Source organism: Aythya ferina, assembly GCF_964211825.1.
Source record: "Aythya ferina genome assembly, chromosome: 5".
Classification (NCBI taxonomy): domain Eukaryota; kingdom Metazoa; phylum Chordata; class Aves; order Anseriformes; family Anatidae; genus Aythya; species Aythya ferina.
This window is the reverse complement of record NC_140301.1, coordinates 17731280-17759276: the sequence shown is the minus strand read 5'-3', so window position 1 is coordinate 17759276 and position 27997 is coordinate 17731280. Positions and strand designations below refer to the sequence as shown.

The following is a 27997-nucleotide window of genomic DNA, read 5'->3' as shown; positions in this document are numbered from 1 at the left end:
ACAGTTTACCCACACTATTTCTACCGGTGATATGCAGCATTTTGAACATTTGGAAACCGTAACCTGTTAATACTTGTTAAATGGACACTTTGAGATATTTTATTACAGAGTTTTTAATTAGCAAATAAATTCATGAGTACTATAGAGAAAATATTTTAGAATCTAAATGTTTCTTATATTTATGTGACTTCTCATTTATATAGTTACTTACTTTTTTCTGTTTCTATTCAGTCTACAAATCAAGTCATTGCTGATTTTTATTCTAATTTTAGTCTTTCCAACTGAATGTACTGTAATGCTTGTATGTATATGTCCCTATAAATAATATAGGGTTTTTGTAAATTATGCGGTTACTGTAATTATCATTGTTTTTTAATAATGAAACTGAAGGTGAAAAGGATTTTAATACCTTTGTACAAGTATCATGACACCAAGCAGTATATATTTCGTCTTTTGGAAATGTTAGCTAGACCTGAAAACAAGTCCAGCTTTTTTTCAGACAAGTATATGTTGTCATAGAAGGTATGGTACATATTTGTTCTTCTTTTTGGAACTGTACCTTTCCACAAAGAGGAATCGTCAAGCAGTGGAAATTTGTCTTTAATTAAAATATAACTTGTTTTAAAAGCTGGGAAGAACTAGAACATTATGGAACACATTTTAGAAGTGATTGACTCGGTCATAACTCTGTCTCTGCTGTATTTGTATAGCATATCTTCACAGTGACTGAAAACAAGCCATAAGCCAAGAACGGTTTTTCCTTAACTGAGGAGGATAGACTTCGTAATAATTCCTGGTCTTAATCCACAGGCCACAGAGAGAGTTTTTGTCCTAGGTCTTTTTGACTGAAAACACTTGTGGAAAGATGCTGGTAAAACTAGTTTTAACGGACCAATCGTGAAGCACTGCGGTCTCATGTCAAATGACTAGTGAAAGATGAAGGTACAATGTGCTGAAAACTAAAGCAGTGCAGCTCCTAATAAAGGCCTTACTTTTCTTACGTAAGTCATCTTTTGTGTTTTGTAAACTTGTTCTAAAGAGTTGTCTGGATTTCAATTTGGATGGTTGTAGCCATTTTGGACTGTATGAGTAGAAAAATGTATCTGACACTTGTAAATGGCACATTAAAAAGCCAGCAAGAATCCGTTCAGATGGTGCATTATTTATTATGCAACAATATATATAGCATGTCTTTTTTCTTATTTTGTTTTCCACTTTTAACTTGCTTGTAAAACAATTTCATTGTTACTGTTCTGTTTTTCTATTAATCTTTTGTGTATTTTCAGATTATGTAACAATATGTACAGTCTACTTTTGAACTATTTTTATCACAGTATTATTTATTGCTTTCTTTCAATAAAGTACTGATGCATTTTCCACTGCCAATAAAACACTATTGAAAAGCTAAAATCAAATTGTATGCAGGCAGATACTTTTGCGGTGAGTGGATATTTGTCAATAAAGCATCTTAATGATTCTTTGCTGCCCTGTAGGTCTTGTTTCAAATGATAATTTTGCTCTTCTCCAGTGGAAAAATGTTACATTAGAAGGGACGTTTTCTTCAGAGTTGTTCAAGTTGTTGTCATCAGTTTTTTGAAAAACAATTTTCAGAAGAAAAATGCTTTATTGCGTACTTCTAGTAGTTAGAGCTATGGTTTACCTTTCCTCCCTCCCCCCCACAATCTATCATACAACATTAGTGTATTTTGATCCATGTGAAGAAGATTGAAGTGCTGTTCTATATAGTAGCTTTGTTAATAAAATGATATTGACAGTAGAGATATTTGGGGAGTCTAGGGAACCAGTGAGAAATTGGGTCATAACAGGACTGCTTATTTCAATTTAAATATATTGTAAAATGTTTCTTGTGTAGATGAGGAGACAGAAGAGTAAACTTGCTTAGTCATTGAAGCACATTTCATCATGTCCTCTAGATTCACAGCAGGATGTGGAATGCACGGAATGGAGAGAGTGTGATCAATGCTTTAAACGTTCAATAATGCATCTTTGTCTAGCTTTTCTATATATGTCACTGTCTGATAATTTGCAGTCCCTTACATTCTCAGAAAAAAATCTATATAGAAAAAGATAAAATGAAAGTGCAGAAGGAAATGTTGACTCACTGTTAGCTGAACTTCATCATTTAGCAAAAAAATCACATCTCTGGTAGCTGATGTGATGGTAGGTGTTCAAAGTCATGTATTGTTGCTTCTCAAAAGTGAGAACAATGTGGTTTAGACTTGTAAAATGTGAAAAATAAGGTTATTATTGTAAGGCTGTAAAGCCCTGACTTATGGAATAATAGAATCAACATGAAGCTAGAATAAATGAGCGAAGTAGAAAAAGTTTTCACAAAATAGTAAAACTGTTGGCTTCTTCCTGAGTTACACAGCAAAGCTATCACCATCCCCAAGAAACTTCTGTTTTCAATAACTCCTCCACTCCCCCCGCTCCCAAGGAAAAACGTTGCAAGTGTATGTGTAAAAGGCACATGGATAAGTTACAGTCATCTTTATTTAAAGCTTGGTTAAATGCAATTTTCTGTAAAATGACAAATGTCTTTAAAGGCTTCAGTTGTAAAGTGCTGTGAAAATGTTAGTATGTGTTTTGAAATGTGAGAACACTTTTTATCTGCAATAAAGAGATGATAGAATTATTTGAGAACTTTACACTTCCGATTTTTGCATGTTTAGAGGGCAGGTGATCTAAGATGTTAGGAGAAAAGTGATGCTTTAAGCTGTGCAGCATTAAAAGACAAGAAGTTGCTTTTGTGTTATATGGATAATGGTGATTTATCATGCCAGAACTTAAAGTGGGGTGCATGTGAAGTGATTCAAAGCAGCATTTGTGCTTGGCCTCTACCTACCTGTTCCTGAGAGGAATTTGTCCTGCTGTTGTTCTGTCTTTAAAAGAGCATGACCCTTGCTATGAAACTTGCTGAAGCTAAGTATACTGAGGGGTTGGGGGGATGGAAACAGAAGTAATTTTCAGTTACTTAAACACAGATACAGTGTTGAAGTATTATTGTGCTCATTTTTCAGTGTTTAAAGAGTTAGTTAGAGGATGATATTTTGGTTGAAATTCAGAAACTGTACTGCCTTCAGCTGGGAAGATTTTTCTTTTCCTGGCATTTATTCTAAATAATTTGCTGGTATTCTTTTTTTTTTTTTTTTGGGGGGGGGTGAGGGGTGAGGGGCGGGGATCATAGTTTTATTGCACTAGTCATTTCTGCACAAATGGCAATTAGTCTAATTAAGGTAGCAGCACTGTGTAGTTCTATGGCATATAGGAATGGATAGATTAAAATTTATATAAATAAAAAAAAATTGTATATATTCTTATCTGTATCCAAATACTCCTATCTGTAATCAGGGTGGATGAATACTCTGAAAAGGCTTAGGAACAGTAACAGAAATATTACGGAGAGTATCTGGGTTCTCTCAGCCTGCTTTCTGCTCTAGCAGACCTCTGGTTTAGAGTAAGTTTAGCCTAATTTTTAATATTCCCTATATTTTAAGTCCAGAGTAACTTATATTTCATAGCAGAAACATTAAGCCCCTTTGCACAGTGAACGGGCTCCATGTGACCGGGTAGCCCTTGCTCCAGCTGGCAACGGGTAAGTCATGTGTTTGCCTCCAAACCTTTTGGAAAGTACCCTGGATTTTTTTCATAGTATCACCCTTCGCTACAGTTGCAGTTGGTGTATGTATATTTTTCCCCTAGAAGTATTCCTTCAAGGGTTTCCTTCAAGTATTCCAAGGGTTTCAAAGGTGGTGAACAGCGACAGATGTTACCCACAGGGATACCATCACCTGTGACTTGACCTTTTAAAACCCGAGCTGTGGGTTGCGTTGTTCGCTTTCCGTCTTAATTCAGCTTTTTTCCGTCCAATTCAGCCGCCTTGCCAGCAGTCACATGCGAGGGGAAACCCCCCAGGACCTCCCCTCAGCAGCTCCAAGGCATGGCGCATAAGCGACTACAGCAAATAAATAAAAAGCCGAGCACAACCGGCGGCGTGCAGCCTCTCAAGGCCCGGCGGGGCATCGCCTGTGGCCGCGGGTGCGGGGCCGGGTGGCAGCCGGGCTGAGGGGAGGGAGCTGCGCCGGGCGGGGCGGGGCGGCCCGGGGCGGCCATCTCCCACCTGGAGCCGCCCCGCCGTGCGGGAAGAGGAAGTGGGAGCAAGGGAGGAGCGGAAACCGGCACCGCCACCCGCCCGGGAAGGGAAGGGAAAGGAAGGGAAGCAGCCGCGGAGCCGGCGGCCACCACCGTAAGCACTGGGCAGGGCCGGGCCGGGGGGGCCGCAGGGAGCGGGGGGCGGCGCGGCGGGGCTGCGGCCACCGGGGCTGGGGTCCCCCACAGCCGCAGGGCCTCGGGGTGGGTGGGAGGCGGCTCGCCCGGAGCTCGCAGCGTCCCGGTGGGTTTATTCCTTCAGGGGTTCGCCCGTGTGGGCCCCTGCCCCTGCTCGTCGAGGCCAGGGCCGAGCCGGGGAGAAACGTGGCGGGTTTGGGGTTTTGTGAGGATGTGCGTGGGAAAGCCCCCGAAATGCTCCCTTCCTCGGGTGCTGCTTGGAGGAGGCCGAGGAGGAAGCAGGGAAATGCAGGGCTGAGGATCTGCCTTTGTGCTGTTAAATGCCCGAGCACAGCTGGGTGCACAAAAGGAAGAAAAGGAAAAAAAAAAAAAAGACAATTAGTGATGTAACTGTGTACTTAGGGAAGAGCATTGACCTTCCATCCAGCTGGATAGGTAAAGTAGCCCTGTGGGTGTATAGGCACAATTCAGCCCTTGATGTTTGGGAGTTGAACACGGGTAACTTGCTGTGTATGGCACAGATGGAGGGTACAAGCCGTCCCTCGAAGCAGTGACCATAAGTTTGCATTTGGTTCCGAGTGAGAGCTCAGACCTCACACCCAGTTTCATTACTGAGCTGCTTCAGTTCTCCTTTCCAACACTTTTTTTGGTAAGAAATTTGTTTTTGGTGATGGCTGCGTGACAAACTAAAGAGTAGGAGAACCTGAGATGTGATAGCGTGAGAAAAAGCCTTAGATGGAGAATATCCTAAGCAGAAGGGAAAACTACTGCTCTTTTGTCATCTCTACTCTTATACCCTTCTTCCAGACCAGCCAGTGGTTACTTCCCTGGGTTTGCTTATTTTTCAGTTGCCATTGTTCTGGGATTTCTGAAGTGCTCCATAAAACTGGTTTGTTGGTTTATTCTGCTAGACTGTAGAGGAAGTGGTGGTTTTTTGCTCTATAACCTTTATCGTGGATTATTAGTTATGTATTTAAAAGGGAATTTCCATTCCACCTTCTGGATTATGCTTGTGTGAATGAAATAGTCCATACTAACAATCCTTATAAGCTATTCTTAATTGAAAACAAAAAGGTAAGTACACAGAGTGAGAGAATGTTAAAGAGCTGTACTCTAATGGTGTAATACCTGAAAAAGCTGGGGAAAAAATAGAAGCTTTTTGTTGTTGATTTTGTTTTGCTTTTTAGAAGTATATCCATGTTTAATTTTTCTAGAATGAGGGCTGTGAAATATAGGCATTAGCACCAGGCGGGTCAGATGTTCTGTTCGCTGGTCACTTTCAGAAATGTTAATTAAAGTGTCCAACTCAATACTCTGCAGGGTATAAGGTTTCCAGAAAGTGAGACACCCCAAATGATTAGCCACTGAATTGCTGACTGTTGTTTCTGGATGTTGCTGCCTGCCTTTTTACCAGTTTTGCTTCTGGCTGTCAGTACGCCAGCTCTCACCCTCTATTTCTGCTGAAAGTCAGATGGGCCACTGAGTACATGTACGTTTCACAAGGGATTATCTACAAAATGCAATAACACATATACCCTGTTGTTGCAGGCAAGCAGACTAGTGTCTAGATTGCACACAACTTCTTAAAATGGTTTGGACGTCTTTCTTAAGGCTGAAAGTCATTACACATCACAGGAAGCACATGGAGGTTATGCTGCCTAGTGAGCAGTATCATGGTCATCATTACTAACAGCTGGGGAAAAAACAGCTATTGCTATGCCTTGAGTGTACACACAGGGTCTAGAATTGGAGCATTCCTCAGGAGTGGACATTGACTAGGAGACCCGCTTGAGCAGAAGTCTTTCAATGCAGAGCTTTAAAATGTGACGCTAAGAAATGTAGGAAAGGCACATGTTGATTTGGTCAGGGAAAAGCTTCCTTGGTCTCTTTAAAATCACATGAGCGATTATTCCTAACCTTTTTGCAGTGCCAATAGGAAAATTAAGGGTGGTGGTTTTTCAAACCGGCTTGAGAAGACAGCCTGAGAGCCGATGACAATTCTTGTACTTTGATGGAGAAATAATCCAGAGTTCCCAATAGCTTGTACAGAACATAAAATGAGTTTCTGTGTAACTGGAGCGTGACAGTGCTGCTTCTGTGGTGTTGCAGATGTGGAAGGCTACTGCAGGGCACACCATTTCTGTCAGTCAGGATGACGGAGCTGATGACTGGGAGACGGATCCTGATTTTGTGGTATGGCTTTCAAATTTCATCCATTCACTGGAACTGTAATGTTAAAGAGTAATTCTTCAGGAGGGGGGTCGTATCTAAACTGATGGGAGCATGCTCCTGGAGGGAGGGAGAATTAGGATTTTCTGTGTGGGGTGAACAAAGAAAACTATCTTGTCTGGCCTGGGTGCTGCAGGGAAGTCTGTATGGAAGTGATTTGGACCGATCACTTCTGTATGGAAGCGATTTGGAGCAGCAGCTTCTGGGTACAGGAAGTGCTCCATGTGTGTCAGCATTGGGAAAAGCACAGGGCTCGCAGCAGAGAAGTGGAAGCGGAAATAGTGGGTTTTCTAACTCTTCAATCTTGCCAACTTCTGATGGGTTTTGCTGTGAACTCTGAAGTGCAGATAATTAGCGGTGTCTTTGGGTTTTTAACTCTTTTTATGTGTCCTTCACAGAATGATGTGAGTGAGAAAGAACAGCGCTGGGGGGCTAAAACTGTGAAAGGATCCGGCCATCAAGAGCACATCAAGTAAAGCAGCTCTCTTTTAAATTTATTAGTAGTCACAATCCCAGGCAACTTTTAATCAATTCATGTTCTCAGTTACTTGTATCTTCATAATTAAAACAATACTGTCTGTAGAAGACTAATTATTTGCCAGATTGCTAATCTTTCATATATGTCAGTATGTTCAGATCTGAAATTAAAATCAGAATTATGAAGTAGGGACTCTTAAATCTTGATTTTTAACTGGCAGTGTTGTTCTTCCTGCCTCTTTGTGTCTGTAAAGTTTCTTTGTTATTTTTGGGTGCAAGAGCCAATACCACCAGGGGAGAAGTTTGCATTGGGTGTTCTGAGGAGCTGCATTTGACGCTTAAAGGGAGGGTTTAGTTTCTTAGTTCTCAGGCTTTGTTTAGAAAACTGCTACCAAACTCCTAAAAATGCTGGTAAATTAACAAATGAACTCCTTTGACAGATAAAAATAAACAATAATAAATGAACGCATTATAAAGGCTATGTGAGACAAATAGTCTATCATCTGAATCTCATCCTCCTTATAAAAAGTGTCTAAGACTTTTCTTAACTTCCTAAATCACAGATTTCCTAAAACTGTTTTAAAGTCCATGATTGTGGTTTGTGGTCGTTTGGTTTTTCTTGTGTATTTCTGGGGCGTCAAGCCTCCTGATGTAATGCTGAGAACAAATACCATCAGTGTTGCAAATGGAGAGAGACTGGGCTGTGTGGCTTGCTTCTGGAATCAGTTATGCTCTGCAATCTTTGGAGAGCAGTGATGACACCTACTGGCTGAGTTGTGCATGAGGAAGCTTTAAATTCAAGTGGGAAGCGTTTTAAGGTATGGAAAACCATCCGGGCTTGTCCTTGTGTACAGCCTGCACTAGTGCAGCTTCAGTTCCTGAATATTGCAGGAGAACTTGGGGAAGAAGTGAATGTCTCTTTGCATCCTTATTTTGCGTTACAGTTATGTCCAAAATGCTCATTTGGAATCAGAGTCTTGTTACCATAGGGACTGTATGGTAAGAGATGATCCCTATTCTGAAAAGTTGCCATCTAAATAAAAAGTGTTGGAAAGAATTTAAATTAGGACATGAGAAGAAAATATATTTGAGGCACACATAAGTTCAAGGTAATTGATTGTAAGGTTTTTCATATAGCAAAATCCTCTTCTGTGTTAAAGTCTTAAAACCAATGCTTTCATTTCTTTTTCAGACAGTGTTCTGCAGTGGAATAAATTCTGATTCTCAGGATGTGAGGAAGTGCTCTGTGCACTGGAAAAGTGGGAAGGGCTTCAAAAATACAAGTTGTCCAACTTTTAAAATACCATCTTACATTTTATTTTGCATCTTTTTGAAGTTATCTTCTGAAACTTTCTTAGCAAAACTCGCTGTTTAATTATCTGTCTTTAAAGTATTCATCAGCTGAGAGAGAATGTGTTCCAAGAACACCAGAACCTCAAAGAAAAGGAGCTTGAAACAGGACCAAAAGCTTCCCATGGCTATGGAGGGAAATTCGGTGTTGAACAAGATCGCATGGATAAAGTAAGTATGCATGCTTTCCTGAGATGATATTGTAAGCTTTGTCTTGCCGTGCCTGTGATCAGCATGACTACACACGTGAGTTAAGCTTGTTGAAGGCAAAGTCACTTGTTGTTCCAACTTTGCCAGAATCACAGATGTAGAAGCTCAGATCACGGCGTAAGTTACATAGAGCCATGGCTCATCTGCCTTGTAATGCTATAACAAGACTACTTATGACCTCTACCACCCAGATCTGTCAGAACATCACGTTCTCTTCCTTATTTAAGTGAAAATTCTACTACAGGAAGAACTGAACTAAAACATATAAAGTACTAGGGACAAGTGTTTCAGGAGGCAGATAAGGAATCTGAATGATGAGAGGAAGTTCTGGGATGTGCCATGGCTCCACATGTGTGTGTTTGATGCTTGCACTGTCTTTAGAGGAAGTCTGCTTTCTTACATCATGGGTGGATTCCCTTGCAGTCAAGATTCAAGTTTCTAAATGTATATTTCTAAATTAAGAAAGTACTTCATGCATGAATAAATCTAGCCTTTTTTTTTTTTTTTTTAATTTCAATACTGTGCCAGCTCTTCTATGCATATTGAGGTTGCCAAAGAGTGAAGAAAAGGGTGTGCTGCTTCTTTTAAATTAGAGGGTAGCTCTTAAGCAGTGATAAATATGAACAGTGACAAGTAATCCAAGTATTTAAAAAAAGTCATTGTACTTCAGTCAGATGATAATGCTTTCCATAAGGACCTGATGGCTAAGATATACTCTGTTAACAAAGTTAATGGTAATTCTTAAGGTAATTCCATTAGCCATGTGGTAATTAGACAGTCATCAAATTCTGGCTAGTTTCTTGCACATATTTTGTTAAAATGAGAACCACACTGTCTCCTGAATAAGAATGATTTTGTTTTCTTACTTAATTTACTTTCTGTGTTTCTAGTAATGTGACAGCCTTAAATTCCTACTGGATTGCCATATTCCAGGGTAAATTGCAGCATAATTCTCAGTGGGCCTTTGAAATAGACTAACCTAACTGTGAGTCTGGGAAAGGAATTGCTGACCAGATTCAATAATTAGGCCTGTTCTGCAGCTGCGTAGTTCTCTGGTGTCAGCGGTTTATGCCTCACCTCTGTTCATGGGAAAAATAAAAAGAAAGAAACAAAAGTGATGTTTCCTGTAGGCCAAAATTAATTGTCTGGAAAAATTTGGTGGTTGTGTCCTCCCACTACCAATATTACTCAGATATTGGTAGTAGGAGGCATTCATAATTTATCTTTAATAAATGAAGCTTTCTTACTTGTAAACATAGTTCTAAAAACTCATCATAAGAACGTTCCCTTTAAGGGAAGACCTTATACTGTGTTAAGGCTTGACCCAGCTGAAATAAATGAGAGTTACTGTGGCATCGGTCATGGTGTTTTTAGGACAAAACCCAGACCCTGTCCTAAAATGAACAACTATATAATTCCATATGCCAGGCCCCCGTAACTGATTTAAAATGTAGCAGAGTATTCTACTGAGGAATTAACAGGGCCATTTACTCTGAAATACAGTTTATGAAGAAAAATCTTTATTTTTTGAAATATTTTTTCAAAAAAGGGGTATGTCATAATGCTTGGTATTTAATGAAACGGAGGAAGGAATTCTCTTTTTTCAGGTGTCATGTAAAGAAAGCATTCTTAACCTTATCTACCTCGATTTGGTAAAATGAGGGATCACATAAAACGTAGGATTTTCCGAGCTTCATGTCTCCAATAGCTTAATGGATAAAGGGAAGAAGAAAGGAGGAAGAAATGTGTGTTTTCCATCACATTTAACAGTTATTCTACCACAGAACAACTGCAAAATAAACACGAGTATGACTGCATCAGTCAGGAAAAGAAAGGGGCTTTTATATGGCTCATAAGATAATGTACTACTAGTGACATCCTTGTTACCTGGCAGCCACTCAGCTGTTACACACAGTAATATTTTCCTTAAAAAAAAAAAAAAAAAAAAAAGAACAAGGCAAATAGTGTAAAATCGTCTCCCCCTCAAGTTACGTATGTTTTTTAGACACCTTGCGTCATCAGATTAGTTCGCCCTGCTCCAGCTGTCTGCTGCTGCCACAAGACAAGCAGTTTCTCATTGCTCAAAGGTCTGAGCATGGGACAGCGTTTGCAGGGCGCTGCCGCAGCGGTGCATGCCGATATCGTGAAAGGCAGGGGCTGGGTGCTGGAAGCTGTCGTGCCATGCCGTGCCAGCAGTGTTGGGCTGGGCCCGGCATTCATCTGGCAGCAGTCCATGTGTGGCGGGGTGTGAGGTCTTCTCTTCTCAGCCTGGGATGTCAGATTAAAGTGGCAAATCTCAAGCTGCTCTGGCTGGTGCTCCGTTTTGGCACTGGACAGGAGGGAACGTCTTGACACGCTATGCAGCACCCCGCAGGGTGCTTGGCTTCAGTGCCAGTGCCAGCATCTCAGAGGGTGCCCTAGCACTAGGTTAATGTAACACTGGAAAGCGTTACCCGTGAGCATGGAGGATGTACTTTCAGGTGTGTAATTACGTATCCCCTTGTCCTACCCGAAGCCAGCGACAGCACAGGTTCTGCTCCTCGGGTTGCTGTGTTCAGCTCATGTTCCAGCCACAAACAGGAGGCTGTGGGGCTGGCATGCCTGTGGCAGGGCTAGCTCTGTCCTGCCATGGACGTGCTGCTTCGCTCTGTGATGCCTTTTTGCGGGTGAAGAGAAAGTACAGAGAGTAGACGTGTAAATTTGATGTAGGCGGAAGATCAAGGTGCCTCCCTAAAGCAATGTCAGCAGAAAAGCTAGCGTGGCTGTGCTTGGTTGCAATCTGTTATCAGCTCAAACAGACCCGTAGCTATGTGTCTAAGTACAAGGCTGCATATTTAATCTGGAACTAATCCTTGGTTTAACTTTGGCATGGCACCATCTAGATTTTGCCTGTATCTTTCTGGTTTTCATGCCTGTGGTTTGAAGTTAAAAAATCAGGGTGTAAAACAGTCTTCATGAAATGCAGTCATTTCTGCCCAATTCTTTCTTGGCACTTCCCGTGCTCAGGCTGTATGGGTGGCACGGTGACAGCCTTGTAAAGCCTGCTCAAGTGAGTAGTGATTCACAAGGAAGGCAGTTTCAGCAGGAAGCAGTGCAGGTTTGTAAGGAAGCTTATCCTCAGATCACTTGGTGCCATGTTTTCTCTTACATACAGAACTGGACAGAACTGCTGCCTGTTTCTGAACTTTCCAATTTCTTTTAGTCAGCTGTTGGGCATGAATATCAATCGAAGCTTTCTAAGCATTGCTCCCAAGTGGATTCTGTGAAAGGGTTTGGAGGCAAGTTTGGAGTACAAACTGATAGAGTTGACCAGGTAAGCAATTTCTTCTGGTACTGCAGCTACTCGAAGTCATTGAGTTTATCAACTTGTACACACAGTGAAAAATTCCAATACCTTAAAATGCTGGTGTGGTCTCTTCTTCCTGATGTATTTGAAGTGTAGCAGTAAGCTATCACGGGCTGTTACAGAAAGAAATTTCTGTTTAAAGCAAAACAAAAGCCCTCATGGGAGATTGAGTTGAAAAGAAAACTGAAAAGAGATATTAAAATCTGTACTTTAGCTACACTGTGCTCTTTTGGAGAGGAAAAAAAAAATCAATGTAACTGTTACAGAAGGAAGGATTTGGGGATGGTTTGTCTTGTACTGCAACGTGAACTACTGCGCAGGATAACTGGCTTGCTGTTCCAAGACTGTGTAACAACCCTTGTGCGGAAATGCTGAATTTCTGTTGTGCTGAATTTCTGTTGCGCTAAATTGCTGAACCTGGCAAGACAAGAGTATCTTGCTAGGAAAATTTGTTTTGGCAAGCGATGACAAAAGAAAAAAAAAATAAAAAAAATGCACTTGACTATCATGTAAATGAATATGGCCTGTAAGTTTTAAGTAGGTATTTATGCTCCAATCAAAAGGGTCAGAACAGTTTGGAAAGATGCAAGAGCTTTCTGTGCTGTTTGTCCACTGACATGACAGCAGTTTTTCTACTAATATCTAACTTTGTCACATGAATTTTTATTTCTCCTCCAGTCGGCTGTTGGGTTTGAATACCAGGGGAAAACTGAGAAGCATGCCTCCCAAAAAGGTAAAGTGGTGTGAAAAGTTAACCAAACACCCTTTGTAACAATTGTTTTTAAAAAATATTAAAATAGATATTCATTCTGTTATTGCTTGTGAAGGACATTGTTCAGTAAAGCCTCAACATGTCATTACCAGTGAATCAGGTGTTGAGGGGTTTGGGTGAAAAAGGAGATGAAAGAATGAACTTCAAAGCAATTTCATAATTTTCATAAGTTGGTAGAGTTTTAATAAAATGAAATAGTGTGTCATCGTGAGTCTTGTTCATCTTGTAGAAGTGGTGTTCAGGGATGTTTTAGAGAGATTGGGAATTGTTCTTTGCTGTATTGCACCCTATCGGAAATAGGATTAGATTTTAGAGGAAGCATAATAAACTATAGGACCATTGCACACCTTACATTCTGAGTTTAAAGTTGAGCTTAATTGTGTGTGCTAAAGGGTAACATTTGAGTTCTGAAGTAACTGTGTTTTTTTTTTTTTTGTTTTGTTTTGTTTTGTTTTGTTTTTTTCCTTTTCACTAATGGCTAGGATATGATTCTATTGAAAGCTGCTTCATTTCATTTTTATTTTTTACTCCATACAGACTACTCAAGTGGTTTTGGTGGAAAGTATGGAGTACAAGCTGACAGGGTGGACAAGAGTGCAGTGGGATTTGATTACCAGGGTAAAACTGAGAAACATGAATCACAGAAGGGTGAGTAGACACATATGTTGATAGATTCATACTCTGAGGTGGCAGGCATCCATGACAGGCAGTGTTGTAAAATGCTTTTTTTTTTTTTTTTTTTTATAATTTCATCTGTTGCACTCCCAGCCTGATGAAAATTAACACTATAAAATTTATGTTGCTAAAAACTTTGACTTCTGAAAAAGAAACCTAAAACCTAGTTTCTAACTGGTACTAACTGATGATCCAGCTGCCATTATTTCAGAAGCAGGGCATATAGGTCTAGAGTTTTTTGCAACTTCTTTTGAAAAGCTGTGGATTAAAATACCTGAGACGGTAAGCAGTTTAACCACAACAGAGGACTGTTTCTAAAAGAATCAGCTGTCGGTAGAATAAAGCATTAATCAGAATTGGTAGTGTTTGGAGTTAAATATTGGGTTGCTAATCAGGTTTCCAGGCATATCTGATCAAAAAATCAAGTATTTTATTGAAAAATTTTGACATTTTTGCCATCTGTTTTCTCTTTATCTCAAAGAAATATTTGTACTCTAAAAGTGCGAAAGAGAAGAAGGGGTTGTTTATTTAGAAGCATACAGGCTGTTGCTGACATGATTCTCGAAGTTCACTTTGCTATAAGTGTCTTAAAAAGTTTTATCAAGGAGTCAATAGCCAGAATTGCCAATATCACCCTGTAGTTGAACTACATATGATGCCATTTTATTTTCCATCCCGAGAGAATGTATTCTGAAGAATTTATGACTTTGCTGTCCTGAATCGAAATTAACCAGGGATATCAGTGCTTCTTTTAATATGTAATTTAATGTTAGCAGATCTGATTATCACAATTTGTCAAGGTAACATTTTGTTGTTGAACACTTACAAACAAAACTCTTCACTCTTATCTCTAGATTATTCCAAGGGCTTTGGTGGTAAATATGGTGTTGACAAGGACAAAGTGGACAAAAGTGCTGTTGGCTTTGAATATCAAGGCAAAACGGAAAAACATGAATCACAGAAAGGTTTTTATTATCTTATTTAAGAATACCGGTTCAAAACAATCAGACTTTCCAACATAGGAAAACGTAATTTTTTTGGTTTTGGTGGTGGTAAATGTGTGTTTGCATTTTGTGTATGTAAATTTCTACTTCCCTTAGATGTAAAGGAAGGCATTGGAAATGGTCCCTGAGTTTCACATTGTGACTTCCAAGGGACCTTATGTCCATATGGATGTTATTGAAGTAATTGTGTAACTGCACACATCTGTGGTCTTCAGAGACAGTATCAAATCCTTCATTATTTATATATCTATATTGTGCATATGTATGTGTGAGGTATCTGGGTCTAGATGGAAAGCACATCAGATTCTTCAAGTCTCTGAACACTGAGTCTAAGTGCTGTAATCAACACTCAATTTGTGGTGCTTCTTTGCATTGTGATCCTAGAGTTACTGAATGGATAATCTCCTTCCCCTTGGCTAAGGTAATGTAGCAGGGGAAAAAGAGTGAAACTATTAATGAAAGGGCAGCTTATCCAATAGCATATCTGCCACATTACTTTTTTTTTTTTCTCTAAATACTATTTACAATCATAAACTGCAGTAATGTTTTCTGAAACTTCATGCATACAGATTATGTGAAGGGGTTTGGAGGCAAGTTTGGTGTGCAGACAGACAGACAAGACAAATGTGCACTTGGCTGGGATCACCAGGAGAAAGTGCAGCTGCATGAATCCCAGAAAGGTATCTCAGTTCAAGATTCTTAGCCATTCTTTCTAACTTCTCTAATACCCACTTTTCTCATCCCTGTGTGAACCCTCCTTCCCTTGGTATCTTTAGCTACAGTCTTACAGTGCTAACATGAATCTCATTTTTCTGTGTTTGAACTGTTGCTGTGTGTTAGTTGAACCGGTGTCTGCAAAGCAGGTTAAACACATCCAATAACAAGTCCCTGAAAGTTCAGACTTAGTGCTGAGTTCTCACTGGAGAAGCCTTACAAGCCTGTGTAGCCTGGATTATTTTTTTCCTTTTTCAATTCATTCATACAAACCACAAGTTAGCGATTTCTTTGTATTTTCCTTGAGGATCTTCACAAATAATCTTCCTTTTTGTGGCTTTGGTTGTGTATACCCCTGTTTCCTTGCAGGGGAGATGTAGTATTTAATGCTGTCCTTTCTCATTGCCTGCAAGATACCTATTTCATGAAAGATTGGTACCCAAAATAAAAGTTCCAAAACAGCTATTGCTAGCTGCCTGCCACCACTCTTAACTTAATTACATTAATTAAGCTAAAATGTCTTATGTTAAAAGTGATCCTCAAAATATTGTTTTTCTGGGTGTTCCCACAGATTTGTTGTGAGAAGATTACCTGAAGCCCTGTTTCTTGTGCCCTCATTTTATATAATTTATTAAGATGCCTGTTGTAAGGCAGCAGTAGGGAATGATCATAGCTCTTAGCTGAGAGCTTTTTTTTCCTCAAGCTGTGTAGCAGCAGGGATATTGCTTCTTCCATTAGGCAGTGCTGTTTAGGAATATCTGAAGGGTAGTCTCCGTGGGCCCTATGTGAACATCTCTTTAAAAAGTCAGATCTGTAGCATACAAACGTTAACCCCACTGATGAAAAGAAGCTCGTTTCATCCTTAACTGTTGATCCTCTTGTATCTTGTTTTGTGTTGGTACATAAACTATGTGCGTGTTTGTGTTCAGAATGTTGATCAAATGCAAGTGCATTATGCTGACTGTATGAGAAATGTTGAGAAGTGATGTTTTTTGGTGACTTCAGAATGGTGTTCCTATGTCTGATAAATCATGTTGACCTCTTCCTAGTCTCAAGTGGAAACTTCTGAATTTACTTGTACAAAAGACTATTGAGAGTTTTTTCACCATTCAAAATTATTGGTAATTGAGAAATATTGCAAAAATTATTTTGAGTGTCTCTGACTAAACTTTTTTATTTTCCTCCTTTTGTTTTTAATGTATTACATGTGGCTTTTTCAGACTATAAGAGTGGTTTCGGAGGGAAATTTGGTGTACAGACAGAAAGGCAGGACCCATCTGCTGTGGGGTTTGAATACAAGGAGAAACTAGCCAAGCATGAATCTCAACAAGGCACCGTTTTCACTTGTTACTTTCTTAACAGTGCAGCCACTTCTCACACAGTCTTAAATAGTTGTCTAAGTAGATCAATGCTAGTAATGTGCAGACACTTTCTTGCGCTTCTGTTCCTACATGATCTAGCAATGTTCTTCCATTTTATTCTTAAAATGTTATGTGAAACAAGCCTGTATTCAGGAAACGATATCCAATGTTTAGCTAACAGCTCTAAAACATTATGCAGTTAGTGATAATAATGACATATAATTATTAGTATGATGTTAATGACATTCTTACCAGTTCTAGAGTCTAAATGTGAAACTTTGCCTGGATAAATTGGTGGAAAAATATTCAGATCAGGACCATGCATGTAACCCTTAACAAGCAATGGATTATGGCAAGATCATTTAAAATTGATTGTAGTCTTTAAAACAAGAAGTAGGGAATGTTTGTGGTTCTTGGGTGAGCAAATACTGTTATAATGCTCTCTTTATTCATTGTGAAATAGTTGGGGTACAAACCATGAATTCCTGGTTTTCCGTTATCTTAAAGTGAGAAGTCTGGATCAGGAAAATGTAAGTGTAGTATATTTATTCTGGCTGAAAATACATACAAAGCTGAAGAGAATGAGGTTGTTCATTCTGATAGTCAGTATTTTCCTGTGTAATAGTGACACAAATTCAAACTTAGAGTGTCAGACGTACCTTAGCAGACCCCAAGTACAAACACTAAAATAACTGCTTAGAGGACCCAAGTGGTTTTCGACCTGCGAGGAGAAGTAGTAATTGTAATTGTGTTTTAGGGAAAACACAACAGAAAAGCCTGTTCATTTACAAAGTCTAAGGGCATGTTCCTACATACAGTTCAGCAGCTCGGTGCCACCAGAAAGTGCTGTTTTTCCAGCCACACACTCTTGCTTCTTCTGTTGCACTGGCTCTGGTGCTAGTCACACATTTCTTTGAGTAGAAGAAAAATTTTCTTTGAGTTTCTTTCACTAGAAACATCAGAAAGTCACTCTTCTCATTTTTTTTTCTTTTTATGCCACTAGTGAATTAAATTGCTTCTGGAGCATAACAAGTACTAGAGTCAGCATCGGGTGAGAGCAGGAGTGTGCAGCTCACAGGTGGTACAGAGCAGCAGGGCCACCCCATTTCCATGGTGGTGAGCTGTCGCAGACTCGTGCTGTCTTGTGGAACTGCCCCTTTCCATGTGTGTAGCAGTAGTTATTACCAATGACATTAGTATTCATCAGTTGGGTATCATGACCAAATCCACTGGAACAAGAAATTTGTTACATTTTTCTGCCATTCATAGAATTTACCAAGTTAAGGAGAAAAAAAAATAAAACCTCTGTGGTCACTGAAGACTGGATGTCACTCCTTAAGGAAAGAAAAGTGGCTTTAGGTTATATGATTTCTGCAGAGGGCTAAGAATTGTTGCTGTGAAAGGCTGTGTTACAGAAGTGATGCATTAGAAGGGCTCATCCCTTATTCCTTGCTTGATACCTTATCAGTCCTCAGCTTAATGTTTTCTCAAAGAATGCATGTGGCCCCCAGTCTCTCATCTGCTGGTGTACCTGAAGGCTCTTGCGGTTATGTATCCTTCCTGCATCAAAAAACAAGTTGCATTTTCTTTGGCGGCTGTCACTGTATCTTTGCATGCAGCTGAGATGGCTATTTGCACTTGAAATGGCTATTTGCGTTTGGCAGAAAGATGGACAGAAAACTCCCCACTCTGACCTTTTTATCCTGCTTTTAGATTATTCAAAAGGATTTGGTGGGAAATATGGCGTACAGAAAGATCGGATGGATAAGGTAAGTTACTTAAAACAGCCGTGACTTAAATAGCCCATAGGGATAAAAAATAGTATAGTTAGATCTGTAGCGTTCAGCTTTCTATTTCTGGATGCTTCTTCAGTATATCATTAGAATTCTTCTGTGATTTTTTCCAGATCTTTTAAATCAAATCAGCATGATGCTAGTTTATACACGCATGTATGTGTTTACATATGTGTAGTATGTGCATATATATGTATATCTAAAGTATGGAAAGATAAAGCATGGAAATTAAAGAATAGTAAAATTTGTATGAAAGAATAATAAAATCCATCAATTCCCCAGTTTCAGTCACATCTTCTGGCAACTAGCTAATGCCTTAGAATATCTTTTTAATGGACTGCTTAGAATAAGTGTCAAGTATTTACCAACTTTGCCCACTTCTCTATATGAGAGTTTGTTTCAGTATGCTGTAACAGTGAAAGGTAGGGCAGCTCATATGTCCTTTTTGCCTTTCCATTTTTAAATTGAAAAAGCTAGAAAATTAAGAAGTCCACACTGAGATTTGCCTAATGAACGTGTACTCTCAGCTGCGTATAAGACATTTTAAAATGAGACGGTAGAAGAATTTGGAAGTCAGTAGGATTCTTTTTTACTTGCAGCTGCAGGACTCGAGACCATTCATTTGAAAAAACAACCAAACAAAAACCTCATATTCTGCATGCTGTTTTCAGAATGTTCCCTCTGATTTAACAGTATCTTCTTACATAAGAGAACTGGATGCTTTTACCTTGGTAGAAATCTTTCACTGTATGGAATAGAATATCAACATATACACAATAAATGTTTAAGATGTTGTCTCACTTTCAGTTCTGATGAGTCATCTGTTCATAAACTACATTTTCTTTTTAATTAGTAGGATTTTAATGTATTTAGGTCTGTCCCTGAAGAATAACTCAAAGTAGCTTGATTTACAGAAATAATTATTCCATTTGTCAAGTTTTGATTCTTCCTGATTTTATTTTGGTGTTGTGAAAAAAGCTGTAGGGGCGATACGGAAAAAAAAATACATCACACACTGAAGCTGTCTGAATGTCTTCATGAATTTGTGTTTTGTTAATGTACTTTTTTCCTCCTTGCGGATAGAATGCAGCAACTTTCGAAGATATTGAGAAACCGTCATCAACATATCAGAAAACCAAGCCAATAGAAGCTGGTAAGGCACTGTCCCCAAATCCGTTCTCTGGAGTTGATATGTTCAAAAGTCCAGATTGTTACTGTTGATGCAGCTGTGATGTGTAAGAATCATCTAGAGGGAACTGTTCTCTTTGCGGGTCTCTAGCAACCTCAGCTACTGTCTCCCTCTTCCTGTTAGAGGTTTTTCTGTGCTTTGTTTTTTTTTTTTTTCCTTTGCTAAAATTTGTACCATAAACTCATTCCAGGCTACCATCATTCGGAACCTTAAACAACATTTGACTTACTTGTATTTTTTCTTTTAATGTCACAGTTGCTAATAAAACAAGCAGCATCCGAGCTAACTTTGAAAACCTAGCCAAGGAAAAAGAACAAGAAGACCGAAGGAAGGCAGAAGCTGAGAGAGCACAAAGAATGGCCAGGGAGAAACAAGAACAGGAGGAAGCTCGGAGGAAATTGGAGGTCAGTAGGATTTAAGTCTCTTTTGGATAGCATTTCAAGTGTGTTTCACTGTAAAGTCGGGCGAAAAGAGACTCTCTGAAGAAAAGACATTGTCTTTCTTTCCAGCTAGGCTATAAAGTTCTCTTTTGTGTGTGTGTGTGTGTGTGTGTTTGCGTGTATTCCTGCCTGTGCTTCACCTGTTTACAATACACACCATCTACCAACATGCGCCATATATATATCAGACATCAGATACGGAGATGGAGTAACACTTAAGTGTATATAATTTTGGCATTTAGCTTACTCAGAAATAAGTAAGCTAGTCTTGGGTGCTAATCTCTGTAGTCTGCTTTTACCCTAGTTTAGCTGTACTGTACATCTGCCTTTTGGTAATACCAGATTCCCATGGACATCAAGGACTTTGTAAGGGGAGAGACAATGGTCCCCTCCAGGCCTCATGAATGCTCATTTAAGAAGTTTGATAGTAGTTTGATAGTGATGCTGCTTTTTTGGAGTCAATATTGTTGAAAATTGAGGTGGTATCATCCATTGGTATGCCACACCCATGAGGTGAGGGAAAATAATCGTCCAAATCTCAGTTTGGGAATTAAGAAAATGACATTTTAGCACTGACATACTTAAAAATGTAGTGATTTGTGTCTTACTCATATGCAAAATAATTCCAGGAGATGTTTAGTCAGAAAATATGTCTTACCTGCTTCATAGAATTTGCATGTTTGGTGAAAATCTACTGCTAGGTGGAAGGACTAGTCCTTCGTGTCTTGTTCATTTGCTTTCTTACACAATGCCTGAGGTGCCTTAGCGTTAGCAATACAATTTGCAGCTCTAAGCTTTCATGCAAGCTGCCGTTGCAGTCTGTCCAGACCCTCTTTGGCAGTTCCACATTCCATCATCGCTACTTCTGCTTAGTTCTCAGACAAGGTGGCTGGTGGTTTTAGGTCTTTTCAGTTAGCCTGTCTGAATCTTCGTAGGTCATCTCCAAGATACTAAAGGTAGTGGTTAGACAACACTCATAACTGGGGACTGCTATTTCCTTACTTTTTGTACATTATGTTCAATTTTGCTCTGCACCTTTGCTACGAGCAGGTTTTGCTTAGGGTTAGGCAGGACAACATGCTGCTAGCTTCCATCGTACTGGTGTTACCTGTGCATTTTGGTATTGGGCTGCCTTTGCCTTTCAGGGACTTCCTCAGTTCTGTCAGGCTGACCTGCGTAACAATTTGTCTGTCTCACTCATCTCAAACCTGACATAATCCTCATTGTGCTATGGATGCTGAATTGCTCTCAGAGATGACTCCTGTTGACTCAGAGACTACTCCTATTCCATTCTTTAAATCAGAAAGGAGGAGATGTGTGTGCCAGAAAGCCAAGCGTTCTGCTTAGTATTCTCATTGGTCCAACTCCCCTTTCATTTTATCAGATTTGTAGTCAAAAGAGTGTGGGAAGATCAACCTCTCCATTAACTCTCTTGCTGTTCATTTTGCGTGATCAATGTGCTCATAAGTAAGATCTGTGGATTGAGGGTGGTGAATTTGAGCTCTTGCTTCTCATTTCAGCTTTTTCATTGAGATTTCCTCCTGCTGAGGAAACAGTTCTCCAGAAGGGTTTAAATGTAGTAGCACAGGTCCTCATGAGTCAGTGAACTGTTGTCTTTTTTTTCCTTTTCCTTTCTCTCTCAAAATGGCTTTCTGCCTCTACTGTTATTTTTGCTGTAAGTGTGGGTTAAATTCAAGCCGTTATGCTTGATTTTTCTTGTGCTACATCAAAGATTCTGTTGCCTGGACACATTTGAAGTTTCTTCCAAAGCTGGTATTTAAATTTCACCATAACCAGATGATTAATGTTTTTCCAGACTGAACATCTCCCTGGTTAATTGTGTGGTTCTCTAGGCACTGAGGGAGGGAGGATGAGGTTAAAGGGAAGTTGAGATGATGCTGGCTGTGCTGCCCCGCACTCACAAGCTGAGTGTGAAAAGGGGAAGGATGCAAGTGTACCAGCCACAGCTGCTGTGAAGGGGCGGGGGACTTTGACTTAAGCAAGCTATTTCTTTAAGAGAACTTCCTTGCACAGACAGAAAGTTCTCTCACTTTAAGAAAGTATGTGGGCACACGCCCTCCCACAATGGGAATGTACATATGGGCTGCATTCTTCAAGAATCCTGTTTACTGGTAATCCTTTTCTTTTTTGCTCTTCACATATGTCGCATAGGCAAGTGGTGTTCAGGGAGCTCTTCTTCAACTGCTGTTACCAATCGACGAGTGCCTCTTGATTTAGCTAGAGAACAATGCAAGATGCTGTTGCACATGGAGCATTTCCTTGTGGAAGAAACCCAGCTCTGAGGCAGCCTGAGGTGGACCATGCAATTTAAATGCCTTATGGCAATTATGCTGTGCCTGTCTTAAACTGCAGTCTAGACTGCAGAGACCAATTTCATGGGACAAATTACTCAGTAATGATTCATTATACAGTGCTTCACTTTTTAATGGATTAATGCTAGCTAGTTTTTCCCTGAACTTAGGTTTGAGTTAAATAGATGGTTTGCTAGTGTTTTTTTCATCTGTAGCACAGCAGTTAAAGTGAGAAAGGGCATCCGGACAGACTTTTTTCAGAAAGCACAGCATAAGCTTTGAATTGGTCTTCAAAGCTGTCTCTGTTCTCAGGACACATTTTGCTTTCTTTGTTTGATGTGTTTTTTTCTAAGCTGTGAAAAACAAAAAAAAAAGGAATATTTTTATTTATTTATTTAGCAATAAAGTCCTCCACTTCATCTCTGGTCTGTGATTTCTCCTTAGAATCCTCTGAGGAGTTGTGGCTTGATGAACCTAAACAAATGGAGAGCACAGTCTCTCATAACTTGTATTCTCAGTTCTTTTCTACAAAAAAAAAGAATAAAGTTTGGTTCTAGGTACACTGATTTCTTTTCCTCTGTGGTAAAGAGAAGCAAAATAAAATAGTTAGCTGACAGTCTTTAAATATAAACTTTTCATAAAATTATGCAACCAATGTTTTTTTTTTTTGGGGGGTACAGTAAGCCAGCTTCCTAATGAATAGCTTCCTAATGATAATTGTGGTTCTGCCCTCCGATTCACAGGTGGGATGGCACAGTGTGAAGTGCTGGAGTGCCAGAATGGTTGATTCAGATTCATGCTCTTTGTGTTGCAGAATACAATAGCAATACTTTTATTTCTACCACATGGAACTCTTCTGAACATTTGAACCCCTCATTGTCAGCATATAGGATTTAATTTTGTACGAGCTATTCAGTCTTTTGCTTTGGCAGGCTCTTGGCAGACCTGCAAGAGCTTACAGGATCGTTTCTCATCAAGGACAATATATCAGTTGTATAATTAGAACATGGGGGCTTCAGGTTCTCTAAATTTATGCTAAAATGGTACATGAGGCCCAATCAGCTAATGAACAGAATGAATATATTGAACACAGAAACCCTGCAGCTCCTGTGGAAGTGTGCCAAAGAACATTGGGTACTCTGTTTTTAAACTCATGTATCCATACGTACTTTGCAGTTTTTATTTCTTCATTTTTTTTTCCTCCTCTGCTTTGCAGTATTGCTGAGGCTTTCCTGTTACAGCCAGTCTAAACCCCCAGGCAGGTCTAATGATGGAGTCAATCCAGGCCTGTTCTGCTCCCTGCTCACTTCAGTTTATTTCAAAACGTGTTGTTTCTGTGTGTTATTGGAGGGTTTATTTCTTTCATTAAACAGTGATTAAACTGCACTGAAGCTTTTCTTTCTCTTCAATTAAGGAGCAAGCTAAAGCCAAAAAACAGACTCCACCACCGTCTCCTACCACACAGCCAGCTGAACAGAAGGCACCCTCAAGCCCAGTCTATGAGGTTTGTTAACATCACTATCAGTGCCTCATTTTTGATCCTAAGCGTAAGAACCTCTTCACAAAATCTGGACAACCCTCTCTGACTGTTTCTGCAGGATGCAGTTTCCTATGATGCAGAGTCTGCCTACAAGAACTCCAGCACAAAGTACTCAGCTGCACAGGAGCCAGAGCCCGGCTACAAAGCTGCAGAGTCAGACTACCAAGAAGCAGTGAGTCAGCGAGAGGCAGAATACGAACCTGAGACGGTCTATGAAGTGGCAGGGGCAGGAGACCACTACCAAGCAGGTAGAGTGTTCGTTTTTCATGTGAAAGAAGCCCTTAAAAATGAAGACTGACTCCCCTGGGCAACAACTTAATAAACAGTTGAGTTGATATCACACTGCCTTCATTTTCTAAAGTTGTTGTCTGATGAGACTTTGTAGATATCCTACCAACAAACCTTAATTAGGGGATGGAGGTATGGCTAGAGCAGAGTTGAAATTACTTAACTTTTGTGAGATGATGTAGGAATAATTACAGTGCTTTCTAGCTTATTGGTTCAAAAAAAGTAACCATTTCCACCCTGTGTAATGCAAGAAAAAAAGCATAGCAATTGAGTTTAGATGTGTGTTGAACCAATGCTGGCCTAGCAAGCAAAAAAATCTGTCAACAATTCTTGGACTTTGAAATTGATGTAGTGTGTTCCATGCTTATGAGGGAGTGCAGTAAGGATGTCCAAAACTAACGGCACTGAAAGAATATAGTTCTTTTGAATTGCTGTTTTTCTCAGCTCTTCTGGTTACTAAAATTCTGCTTGCTGTGATACAAGAATGTGGAAATTCTGACCAGATCACTTAACACACACCCCCAAACATGCACACCTAACAATTTGTGCTAAATAGTCTCTTACATGCTTATCTTGGACTCAGTTGTTGTTCTGCCACTTCTTTTAGTGCTATAAAGCTAATAATTTTTATTTTATACTGTATTAAATGTCTAGTTGTGAACACTTCCTGTCAGGCTTTAATTGTGTGTGATTAGGAAAAAAAATCCATTTCAGAAGGTACGTCAGCATTGCTCAAAATCTGCATAATTTCCTGCTTCCTGTGTGGATTAGCAGTAGAATGAAAGGAGGAATGCCACAGAAAAGAATTTGGGGTGATAGGTAGAATGCTTTATGCTTTTAATTTGTTTCTTTTCTTTCTCTCTCCCCTTAGAAGAAAATGCTTATGATGAATATGAAAATGAACTTGGAATCACAGCCATAGCCCTTTATGATTATCAGGCTGGTAAGCAAAGCTCTTGTTCTTAAACTTGTCTTTTGAATACTCTTCTTTGAAAGATAAAACAAGATTTATTTTTTTTTAATTTTCCTTCCATCTTGTAATTTCTTGTAGTAGCGTATGAAATGAAGATATGAAGAATTAGGATTGTTTAACAAGACGATAGTTAGCAGTATAGATATTTACCAGTAGCATGTAGACACTTCTGAAAGTTACTACCCACCGTTTTTAGAAATTATGGGTGCTTAAAAAATCTTTTTTAACCAATTGCTAACACTCTAATTAAACCTTTGGTGTGAGTAATTGTTTAAGAGTCCTCTGGTTGATTCTGAGGACAGTTCAAGAAAGTGAAGTGGTTCCTCAGTGTGTTAGGTAACAATTGCTGTTCTTAGAAATGCAGTGGGTAAGAACCTAGCACCATGTCAGGGCTGAGGATGAGGAAGCAGCATCTTTACAGGCTGGTATTGCCTTGTGCTGTTTCAAACACCCTGCCAGGAGGGAGGAAGGTGATGGATGTTCGTGTTATCTTTAGTGACGGTGGGCTGATAGATGAGACGGTCGTGCAGACCACTGTGCAAACACTGAGTTTCTTCTGCTCTCTCTCCAGCGGGTGATGACGAGATCTCCTTTGATCCAGATGACATCATCACAAACATAGAAATGATCGATGACGGCTGGTGGAGGGGTGTCTGCAAAGGCCGATACGGGTTGTTTCCAGCGAATTATGTGGAGCTGAGACAATAGAGACTATTGTCTACTGGTTATGCCTTAATTCCCCAGTCAATAAATCTGACTTAATACACTACAAATCATGATGCTTTTCTGAGGATGGAGGGGTATATACATATTGCTTTTATATTTAATACTTTGCTGATGCTTTTTAAAATGTTTATGCCACAGAAGTTGCTAATATATTGTAACTACAATGTTCTTCACTAAGGCTCTTAAAACGATTTTCATGCATTTGGAAACATTTCTTCTCTGCCAAATTAGCAATTGTCATAAAAGGCCTTTCCGAGGACGATTAGCTGTCTGTCATAATATTGCATGTTTTACTCATAAGTGAGCAGATTTACCTAGTGTTTAAGTCTAGTTAGTCTTCCACTAAATGTTTTCAGCTAAGAAAATCATGGCTATGCAGGTTATTTGCGTTTCCACTAAGCAAGGGGGTGGGGAGGACTGGGGAGGGGCATAACTTTTTTTTTTTCTTTTCCAGGTAGTGTGTGAAAAAGCAAAGAGAATGCTTGAAAGTTGCAGCTAATGGCAGTTAATCAAGTACTGTCCAATATTTACAGAATATTAGTGTTATGAAGGAAACAGTCTGGTTACTTTTTCCTTCTCTTTTAAAGTGAAGTTTCTTGGTTATTGCATTGATTTTTTTTAATTTTTTTTTTTCCTCCTGACCTTGCTGCTCCTCTACATGTAATACCAGAGGAGGGCTGCAAACATTCTAGCACTGATTATCCTGAATTTCTTCACATCTTTGTTTTGTTCCACCCTCCCCTCTTTCACAGGAAAACTTGAAAAAGTTACTCTACAAGTATTGAGTCACTCAGTGAAATTCCTACTTGTTCAAAGGGAGACTGGCATCCAAATCTGTGCGACTACCTACAGGAGTAGTCTCATAGCTTTAAACAGGAGGAAAAAAGGCAAGATGGAATTGCAGTTGCATTCTGTGTACAATGCATCCTTTGTTCATACAATAAAACAGGCAGGCCTGCTGTGCAGTAGTAACATTTTATACAACTATATTTGAGTTGAGTAATATTAATGCAAATAATTTGATTTAAAACCCATATAAATATTCTCCATTTTTAAACCATACAAGAGACAACTGTATTTTTTTGTATGTTCTACAAAAACTGCCAGTAACATTCTGCTAAACAATGGAGTTAAAACTGTTCTTTGCCAAATCTTAGACTTAAGTTTTTGTCATTCTAGAAAGCTGACTTCACAGCAGATTTAGAGTCCCTACCAAAGATAGTAAGTTGCATCTAATAGTGCACATGTTAAATGTATGTACTGTCTGTTTCCACCTTCTGATCAAAACAGGAATGGCAGAACTGGTATGGTAGCTAAGAAAGAATGCAGAGAATTTTTATAAACTGTAAATTTGGACCAATGGAATATAGAAGACCTGTACAAAATGGTAAAATATATAATGTATCTTGGAAGGCATCTTATTGAACCAATTCTTGGATGGTTGGGACAATCCTTAATGAATGTCATATGTATGTCATGATTATATATATATTTTTTCCTTTCCATGGTCTCATTTCTGTGTTGTATTTGCATTACTAGGGTTGGGTTTTATATGCAGTTTATTTTATCCAATTTTGCATAGAACACCTCATAGAGGGGATATGATTTTTGTAAATTAAATATTCAATAAACTTTTTGAACCATTTGCATGGAATATTTTTGTATTTTTAAATTGCTTTGTTAGTCTGTTTTGGATGGTTCATCTCATCTCAAGCTGCATCTGGGAGCAGCCTGCATACAGCGAATGATATTTCCTCTGGGAGCCGCTCCATGGTGCTTGGTACCAGGGAACTGCAAGGCTGGGGCAGGTGGCTGCTGCATGGAGCCCTTCTGGGGTCCTTTTGTGTGAATCATGGGTACAAGTCTTGTTCTAGGCTTTGGTATGAATTTTGTAGCCTGAAAGATAGTAGGGAGAGGAGGTTTTGCACTCTTGGCTGCTCTTCCACCATGCTTCCTTCTTCACTCCCATTTTGTGTTTCCCTTGAGGTCCCTGAACAACTGCAGTAATTTTGGGGAAGCAAGAGATTAGCCTTGGGCACAGAGGGGAAAGCCTGAAAGGGAAAGAAGGACTTGCACCGTACATGGGCTCATGTGTATGCTGTGTGTCATCAGGTGACACTATCATCAGCATTATGGGGATTAAGTTTGGGGAGTGTATTTGTGTGTTGCCTCACCTAATGGAGAAGGTGTTGATCTCTAATTCAAACTACTGATCTCAGTATCACCACGTGGCAAGAAGTTCTCTGCTAGATTGATATAATACTTTGCCAATTGTATGTAGGTAGCAGTG

The 27997-nt window shown here is 39.5% G+C and overlaps 2 protein-coding genes and 1 long non-coding RNA gene across 12 annotated transcripts in view; all 3 read left to right on the top strand.

Moving 5' to 3' along the window:
- Window positions 1-1492, top strand: part of PPFIA1 (PTPRF interacting protein alpha 1) — a 58183-nt gene extending 56691 nt beyond the window's left edge. For all 5 annotated transcript variants that reach the window (XM_084520227.1, XM_084520228.1, XM_084520226.1 and 2 more), the window contains one exon: window positions 5-1492. In XM_084520227.1, the coding sequence (XP_084376353.1) occupies window positions 5-30 (26 nt within the window). In that variant the 3' untranslated portion in view covers window positions 31-1492. The remainder of the gene's footprint in view (window positions 1-4) is intronic.
- A 2621-nt stretch (window positions 1493-4113) lies between these two features.
- CTTN (cortactin) lies at window positions 4114-27352 on the top strand. Of its 6 annotated transcripts, none has more exons than XM_084519880.1 (17): window positions 4114-4267; window positions 6418-6501; window positions 6936-7009; window positions 8406-8535; window positions 11777-11887; window positions 12599-12653; window positions 13230-13340; window positions 14222-14332; window positions 14941-15051; window positions 16306-16416; window positions 18160-18215; window positions 19323-19392; window positions 19684-19832; window positions 23595-23684; window positions 23779-23968; window positions 24880-24951; window positions 25553-27352. In XM_084519880.1, the coding sequence occupies exons 2-17, from the start codon at window positions 6418-6420 to the stop codon at window positions 25687-25689; spliced, it is 1662 nt and encodes a 553-aa protein (XP_084376006.1). In that variant the 5' UTR covers window positions 4114-4267; the 3' UTR covers window positions 25690-27352. The 6 variants fall into 6 exon arrangements, 5 of the variants coding, with proteins under 5 accessions (XP_084376006.1, XP_084376004.1, XP_084376003.1 ...); XR_014693278.1 differs by lacking the exon at window positions 16306-16416 and having other exon boundaries at window positions 4137-4267; window positions 25553-26007; window positions 26947-27352; XM_084519878.1 differs by lacking the exon at window positions 11777-11887 and having other exon boundaries at window positions 4137-4267.
- Window positions 7695-8096, top strand: LOC311437071. Its single transcript, XR_014693279.1, has 2 exons — window positions 7695-7832; window positions 7959-8096. It is a non-coding gene; the product is annotated as an uncharacterized lncRNA (long non-coding RNA).
- Window positions 27353-27997: the final 645 nt, after the last annotated feature.